At 35.8% G+C, this 8,627-nt stretch overlaps 1 protein-coding gene across 1 annotated transcript; it reads left to right on the plus strand.

The window, feature by feature from the left end:
- Positions 1-6,142: 6,142 nt before the first annotated feature.
- On the plus strand, positions 6,143-7,983 carry LOC111896233 (uncharacterized). Its single transcript, XM_042900662.1, has 4 exons — positions 6,143-6,882; positions 6,996-7,245; positions 7,405-7,594; positions 7,703-7,983. Exons 1-4 carry the CDS (start codon positions 6,143-6,145, stop codon positions 7,981-7,983), a joined length of 1,461 nt encoding a protein of 486 aa, XP_042756596.1.
- Positions 7,984-8,627: the final 644 nt, after the last annotated feature.

The raw sequence follows: 8,627 nt of genomic DNA on the forward strand, positions 1-8,627 counted from the left end.
ACATAACACATAACACAGTAAGCACATATGCTTAGTGAGTTCCCTAAAATACCACATACAACACATAATCCACTTGAGGCTATAGCTCTACGAGACCTTCCGGTCAATGTGTCTCAGGGGCCTTCCGGTCCCACAATCCGAGTAGACCTTCCAGTCCTACCCTGTCGACCTTCCGGTCCATACCATGTTGACCTTCCGTTCCATACACTGCTGTCCTTCCGGTCCACACCCTATTGACCTTCCGATTCATACACTGCTGACCTTCCTGTCCTTACCCTGTTGACCTTCCGGTCCATACCAAGCACCTCATAAGATACATAACATATACATATCACATATAGACATATATCACATACTCTTCATAGCACATAAAAATATATAAGACCTTCCGGTCACATATCACATAAGTCACATAGCTCATACAAATATATAAGACCTTCCAGTCACATATCACATAAAGTCTCATAACTCATTCATACACATAAGACCTTCCGGTCACACCTAGTTACCATTCATGGTAAAGTATAGTGAGAAAACTCACCTTGCATTGCTGAAGTCCCGCAGACTCCATCCCACACTGGTGAAGTCCAGCAGACTTAACCCCACCTGCTGGATGACAGATTCCCGATCTGTAAATATCAAAACATCTCCCAATTAATAATTGGGTCTCACTACATAACCATAAGTACATACTTTGGATAATTACTATATTACCCCAGGCTTGGCTTTATTTAAGCCTAAGGCCCAATCCATAGGCCCAAAGTCAATTAGGAATCAAAGCCCAACATGTGGCCCAGTTTTCCAAATTGGGCCCAAATCCCTTACATGGGCCTTACCCTTGGCCCATTAAAGTATTTTAGTCCAATTGCTTGACTTTGGATGGCCCATTAATAACCCAATCATCAAGGCCCAATAGAAGGGCCCAACAATAAACCCAAGTGAAAATAGGGTTTTCACATAAAATGACGATTAGGGTTAAGTGTTTCTCACTTAATTCGTTAAAGACTTAATCCATTAAGGACTTAATCCACTAAGCCCATCATTCTTCTAAATAAGTCATATGGTGTGATTGGGCTTAATCACACAATTCCCTTCCAATGGCCCAAAAGTGGGTCCCAATAAGTCCAAGCCCATAAATCCAATATTAGGGTTTTCTAAACCCTAATTAGGATTTCCAACCCCATCTTAGCCCATTAGGCCCAATTGATATGTCTTTTGATTAATTTAGGTTCACTAGACTCATTAAGGTTTCACTAGGCCCATTAGTCATCTGTTTGGGCTTTTAGGTCCATTAAGCTTCATTGGGCCCATTAGGGTTCATTAAGCCCATTAAGCCTTATTGGGCCCATTAGGGTTTCTTACTCCCTTGTCCAAACATCCAAACGAGTCAAAACACCATCAAAGCACACCGCCACCCGACACGGCGGTCGGTGGCGGCAACTGGCGGCAGCCACCACCCTACGGTGGTGGTTTGAGTTCTCTTATTATTATTTTGGCACCATTATAATGTACAACTCGATAATACATACACACACACACACTAAGTAAACACACACCTGCAACCACCCTTGTGTTGGCCGGCGGTGGCACATGGCGGCAGCCACCACCTCACAGTGGTGGTGATCCCCTTTTTCCGACCAAATAAACTCCCACACACATACTTATAATGGAATGCAACCATACACACCTAAACACGCAGTAAAACATGCACACAGCCTACACTCGGAACAGAAGCGCAGCCACCCTCCTGGTGGCAGTTGACGGTGGCAGAGGCAGTGGTAGGAGGATAAGAAGGTGGCAGCAGCTCACGGTGGAGCAACAATCCCCACGCACACGACAACCACATTGACTGAGCAATCCACAAGAACTGGCGACCAATTACCTTCACTGAAACGCACCGCAGTGACATCATCTACCGGAGATAACGGTGACAGCGACGTTGTCGTTTTGCTTCCCCTTCATTTTCGTTAGAGCAACGATATCTCATGTCCATCTTCGTCTTTAGCAACCATGGGAGGCACAACGGTGGGTTTTCCCAGTCACACACGTCATGCATAGCGGCGAACACAACGCAGTTCACCGGAGGAGAGCAGCGACAGTCGTTTGTCGGCTTCTTATATTGCACTTCGTCGCTGGCAGCAGCTTCGCTGGCGATGTGGTTGCGGAGGACTCCAACTTTAATGACAAGGAGGCGATTGGTGATAGACATGGCGGCTGGAGAGATAGATAGAGTGAGGGTGGCGGCTGAATGAAGCATCTGGGGTTAGGGTTTCGCATGACATATATACCCGGCACCCTTAAAACATATATCCATAATAACATAAATGGTCCCTCCCCATAGGATTCTTTTCACAGAAAGCCCACAATTTACACTTTCAACCATGGCTTTGGAAATCTTCTTCAAATTAAATCCAATAATTACCATTTAAACCCTCAGCATTAAAATCCTTTACACCTTAGGTACAAAATTTACCAAACAGCCCCCAATATCTTAATTATGACATAATCAGCCCTTCCACTTTATTTCCTTTTAAATTAAATTCAAATAATTATCACGGAGCCCCTGTCTTCATAAATATTTACAAACTGAGTCTGGAACTACACTTTTAACACTCAACTTCCAGATTATGACAATTAGCTCATAGGAGACATCCTTTTATATATAATTATTTATTTTAGGGCTTCTATTCGTTCATTAATTTGTTTATTTATTTAATAAATAAACAGGTACAATTCAAAACTTTGTTCCACCTTGGTTTTATGATAATGTTTCTGATTACAGTTTTATTAATTTAAAAACAAATATTTTTGGTCTTAATTTTGGGACGTTATAGAACAATAACACCATTACGAACAATAATGAAATTTAAATTACAAGGAGTTAGTGAGTGAATTATACCTTGATTAAACTTCACGTGCGATCTTTCCCTGGAATCCATATAAAATATATTGTCTTGTAGAGGGTGGAACGACATCATTTGAAATAACGATGAGAGATCTGTGAATTGCGATTGTTAATATTGGGAAGCATAACCTCCAAAAGATGTCTAATGATGCAAGGGAGTGTAATGTTGTTGATTTTGACAAAATTGTTGTGTGAAAAGGGGATGGAATGGAACCGAAGGCGGATATAATGGTCATTTGTAGTTGTGTTGCTAAGCACCAAAGGTAGTGCCCGACAGCTGCTGATGAAGACCAAAGGGAGCAGCTGAGGGCTGCTGAAAGACGATAACAGCAGGAGGATGCCTTGAAAAGGCGTAGCCGGAAGTCAATGTTGGCAGAGCTCCAAGAAGACTCGATTGTTGAGCCATAGTTGGGCCGAGGGTAGAAATACCACCAAAAAGTTTGATTTTGTCCTTAAGCACCTTGAGAACCTGCAAAAGAATTAGAGCTATAAGAAACATTAGAATTACCCCTGGAAACAAATCTCCCATTATTTTTGCCTTTATTAAATTTATATTTCCATTTTCTAGTGGTAAATGCGATGAGTACAATGCAGTAGAGGACGTGAGGGAGGCATCACTAGTAGGGTCAATCGATTGTTTGCGAGCCTCGTGAAGGATGAGTATGTTCTTTGCTTCAACAAAAGATGGCAATGGCTTCGTATTCGTGATCATATCAACAATGCTATGGTAGGAGGGTGGTAATTGTCTCAGGATTTGCATTGCATGTTCGATTTCATCAATCTTGGAATCACAACCAGCAAGAGCATCAACAAGATTCTTCGAAGCGTGACAAAACTCGGTAACAGAGGATTATCCTTTCTTTATATTGCGGAATTGCTCCTAGAGTTGAAGCATTCATCACATTTTGTTGTTGAGAAAAAAGTCCTCTAGCTGAGATATTCTTCAGTTGAGGATTACATATTTTTAAAACGTTGAACTAAATTTCAGTTAAATACTGGAAAGAACCCCGAGGATTATTCTTCAGTTGCATAAAATGTTTCCTTCATTTTATAGAATAACTATTAATTTTGCTTTTTAGTAAGACTATGTGAGATAATTTGTTTTTATTATTTTAAGAATTGAACAAGGTAACAAAGGTTCTAAAAAGATGTATGACAAGAATTTCCATCAATATCAATTTATCTCTTTAACCAAAAACAAATTGAATAAGAACATTACAAATAGAACAAAAAAACCTTTTATTAGAAAGGATATATATATATATATATATATATATATATATATATATATATATATATATATATATATATATATATATATATATATATATATATATATATATATATATATATATAGGGTTAGGTTCATTTGAGACCACTTATATTTTGTGAGACCGTGAGACGCATTTGTTTATTTTTTTTTATTTTTTTTTATTTTTTTTTAAGTTAATTCATGTTCCGAAAATAATATTTAGAAAAAGAATTTTTTGATTTTTTCATTTATTTTGCATTTTAAAATTATTTTTAGAATATGTACAGTGTAATATTCTATTTAGAATATTTCACGTATTTTTCAAAAAAAAATAGAATTTTTTTTTAATTTTTTTTTAATTTTTTTTAGTTAATTCACGTTCCGAAAATAATATTTAAAAAAAGAATTTTTAGATTTTTCCATTTATTTTGCATTTTAAAATTATTTTTTAGAATATGTCAGTGAAATATTCTATTTAGAATATTTCACGTATTTTTCAAAAAAAAAAACGGAATTTTTTTTATTTTTTTTTATTTTTTTTATATTTTTTTTATATTTTTTTTAGTTAATTCAAGTTCCGAAAATAACATTTAAAAAAAGAATTTTTGGATTTTTTCCATTTATTTTGCATTTTAAAATTATTTTTAGATTTGGTCTCACGGTCTCACAAAATTAGAATGGTCTCAAATGAACCTGAACCTATATATATATATATATATATATATATATATATATATATATATATATATATATATATATATATATATATATATATATATAATGATTATCTATTCCAAAAGATCAAAATTTCTATAAAGCTTGTTATCGAGCTTTATAGTTCAAGCAACTTCAATTTTTAAATTTTAGTTGATACGTGCAAATTAATTTTGAAACAATTACCACGGATGAACCATATTTTAGGGAATATATATACTTTAAATTAATTATGACCCAATTAGCATGAATGAACCATATTAGGGGATATATACTTTAAATATAAAATGTATTTATATAGTTATGTAATGACTAATGATTGATAAACTCTCAAAAAAAATGTAGAGGCAATTTAATTTCTCCTCAAAAGATTCATATTACGAATTCTTGGTTATTTTTAACAAAATATATACCTCAATATTATCATGCGGTTGTATACTCGCACAACGTGCCTTGCTCAATAAAGTTGGGAAAATACCATAAATAGATAAAAAAAAATAGGGGTGAATTTTTAAATTTAGTCATAAAATTTAATTTTTCCAGCTATAGACATACATTCCGCGGAGGACCATCCTCGGACCTCTGCGGAATGACGTCATCTCCGCGGAGTGGTCGAAAATATGATTTTTTAGCCTTTAAAATAGTGCTCCGCGTAGGCTCTCTACGGATACAATAAAAGCTCCGCGGAGCGAGCTGTTTGGATGTCATAAATTCCTCCGCGGAGAGAGTAATGTCTCCGCGGAATGGGTGGTTGGAACGACATTTTGAAGGGTTTTTTGATACAAAGTTTCTTTTTCATATTTTTAGTTCCATTTTGGTCGATAGATCAGTTCATTTTCATTTGATTCTCAAAAACAAATATGAGTTTTGTTATTTTATGTAGTGGGGGTTTTTGGCAGATAAGTAATGAGATTAACACTTACTTTAGAACAAAGTTTAACAACTTGGGTTTACTGCTTCCGCCAAATTTTGATTGTCAAATATTGTTTGATTTGGTCAAAAATAAGGTTAATGTGTTCAATAGTAATATATCATTGTCATTTCAACACCCGGTTTATGGGTATGTTATGAATATTTTAGATGAAGCAGATGTTCATCAACTCAGAAATGTAATTTATGAAACGAAGGAGATTGTGCATTTGTATTTAGAGGTTTTTCAGGGATTGGTCGAACAGACAGAAGTGGTTGAGAAAGTTGTACCATACAATGTTGAAAATATAGTATCTGATAATGTTGAAGAGTGTCCATAAGAAGAAACTGTGGCATTGAATATGGTTGAAGAAAATTTTTTATATGAGTTTGGAAGACTGACTGACAAAACTTTGTCAGACGGTGAAGAGTTAAATGAAGGATGGTCAGAAGATGAGTTCACACACGGGAAAAAAGCTTCAGACATATTTTACGGTATGCCTCCCATACCTGATTGTCCTGATCCTATTGTTAAACCCCAAACATTTCACAGTTTAGGTCCAAATGATGATATGTTTGTTCGTCAAACATATGATAACAAACAACAACTAATTTTTGCTTTGAGTCTTAAAGCAACCAGAGAAAAGTTTCAGTTTAAGACCAAATATTCTAACAAAAATCGTTATGAGGTATATTGTGAAATTGAGAAGTGTAGTTGGCGTTTATATGGAAAACACCTTGATCCCACTGATGAATTTGAAATCAGGACTTTCAACAACGTGCACACATGTTCGTCATTACAGATACACCCTAATCATAAACATGCTAATAAAAAAGTGATGGGTACTATATTGCATGAGATTATGGGAAAAACTTGTTCCAAGGTTTGGAGGCCTAATGAAATATCAAAGGATTTGAATGCTTTGTTGGAAATCAATGTAGATTACAAACAAGCTTGGTGTGCAATACAATATGCTATGGAACTGTTGTTGGGATCCTCTGAAGAATGTTTTTCCAATCTTTCTATTTATTTTCACAATTTGAAGAGGCATAATCCCGGTACAGTGGCGTATATTCAAACAGATTCTGAAGATTGTTTCGAGTGTTGTTTTTATGCCATTGGGAGCACGGAAAATACAAAAAACTTGTTATTTAATATATAATTTTTTAAACAAATTATAGAGTGTTTATGTGTTCGATTTTTATATATTGCAGATCCGAGTGTTCAAACGTTTTTTTTCGTAAAGTTATAATTATGGATGGTGCCTATTTGAAGGGTGATTTTAAGGGAACCATATTGCATGCAGTAGCTATGGATAGGAACAACCAGATATTGCCCCTTGCGCATGGAATATGCAAAAAAGAGAGTGGTCTTACTTGGACATGGTTTCTTGAAAAGTTGTATGAATGTGTTGGTGATTGTCAAGAATTGACTTTTGTAACTGATAGGGCCGATGCAATTCAGGTTAGTATTGAAAATGTTTTTCCACATGCTCATCATGGGTTGTGTGCTTTTCATCTACTAGGAAACATAGTACACAGGTTTGGGAAAAATGATAAAACAAAAGTGTTGTTTTGGAGGCTTGTGAAAGCTTAAGAAAGAAATGTTTTTGAAGAATTGTAGTATAGATTTAGTTCTACTAGGCCGCAAGTAGCAGCGTATCTAAGTGAAATTTCCCGTGCTAATTGTACTAGAGCATATTCGTTGTCGAAACGTTACGATTACATGACCTCAAACAGTGCAGAGTTCATGAATGCTTTATATGTAGATGCAAGGAAGATACCTATAATACCCCTTCTTGAGTTCTTCTGTCGTCTTTCATAAGAATGGTGTAACAAGCGTCGCATCGAAGGAGATATGAATTTAATTTTGACTTCAATTAGGTCGAATAATAAGTTAATTATATATATCTTCCTTACAGGGAAACGTTCAACAGTGCTAACCGAGTGGGCTGAAAAAGTAGTTAGTAAAAATGAAGAGTGTATGACGGGATGGTCCGTTTCTGGTGTTCCAGATGCAATATATCAAGTTCATGATTTCAAACATGGTGGCATAGTTGATCTGAGGCAAGAGACTTGTACATGCAAATACTGGGAAGTAACTGGGTTGCCTTGTGGTCATGTCATAATGGTCTTGAAGCACTTGAAAAAAACTAACTTCAGACATCTGACTATAGATGCTTACAAAATGGAAACGTATTGAAGTACATATGAGGAGCCGGTTTACCCCCTTCCAGAACCGTGTGATTGGGAGATTACTACTAAGATGATGGTTGTTAAACCCCTGATAATGGATACACGTCAAGCTAGTAGACCGAGAAACAGAAATCGTATCCCGTCACAAGGTGAGGAACCTATAGTAAGAAGGTGTAGTAGATGTGATAGTACAACACATAATGCAGGGACTTGTCCGACATTGTTCCCAAAGAAACAAAAAAAAGGCTACAAAAAGTAGTGTGTCATCAGATAGTAACACAAAAGGGAAAGGGAAAGGGACAGAAGGGACTCAGGAGACGCTAGAGACGCACGGGACACAAGAGACACGTTGGACGAGTGGGACATAGAGAGAAGACTATTGTTCAACGTTTGATTTGACTGATTGATGTTGTATTTATAGTTAACTGTGTTTTGTTTTAGAGGACATTAATTTGTGTAGTTTGAAATGGTGTGTTTATTTTAAAGATGATGGGTAATATTATGATTATATTAGTGCATAATTACTAGAATAATAACTAATACTCGAAGATAATACATTCAACAAACCAGAAACATATAGTAAACGTACAACAACAATAATTAACTTAAGGGATTTGGAAAGGATACTTTTTTTTCTCCATTGTTATGTAA

This window comes from Lactuca sativa, chromosome 3, assembly GCF_002870075.4.
Source record: "Lactuca sativa cultivar Salinas chromosome 3, Lsat_Salinas_v11, whole genome shotgun sequence".
Lineage (NCBI taxonomy): Eukaryota > Viridiplantae > Streptophyta > Magnoliopsida > Asterales > Asteraceae > Lactuca > Lactuca sativa.

What these genes read in the sequence shown, in the direction of transcription:
- LOC111896233 (XM_042900662.1), top strand. Translation starts at nt 6,143, where the DNA reads ATGGTTGAAGAAAATTTTTTATATGAGTTTGGAAGACTGACTGACAAA. An exon ending in GATTCTGAAGATTGTTTCGA is followed by an intron (nt 6,883 to 6,995) that starts GTGTTGTTTTTA and finishes TATATATTGCAG; the next exon opens with ATCCGAGTGTTCAAACGTTT. An exon ending in CCTTCTTGAGTTCTTCTGTC is followed by an intron (nt 7,595 to 7,702) that starts GTCTTTCATAAG and finishes TCTTCCTTACAG; the next exon opens with GGAAACGTTCAACAGTGCTA.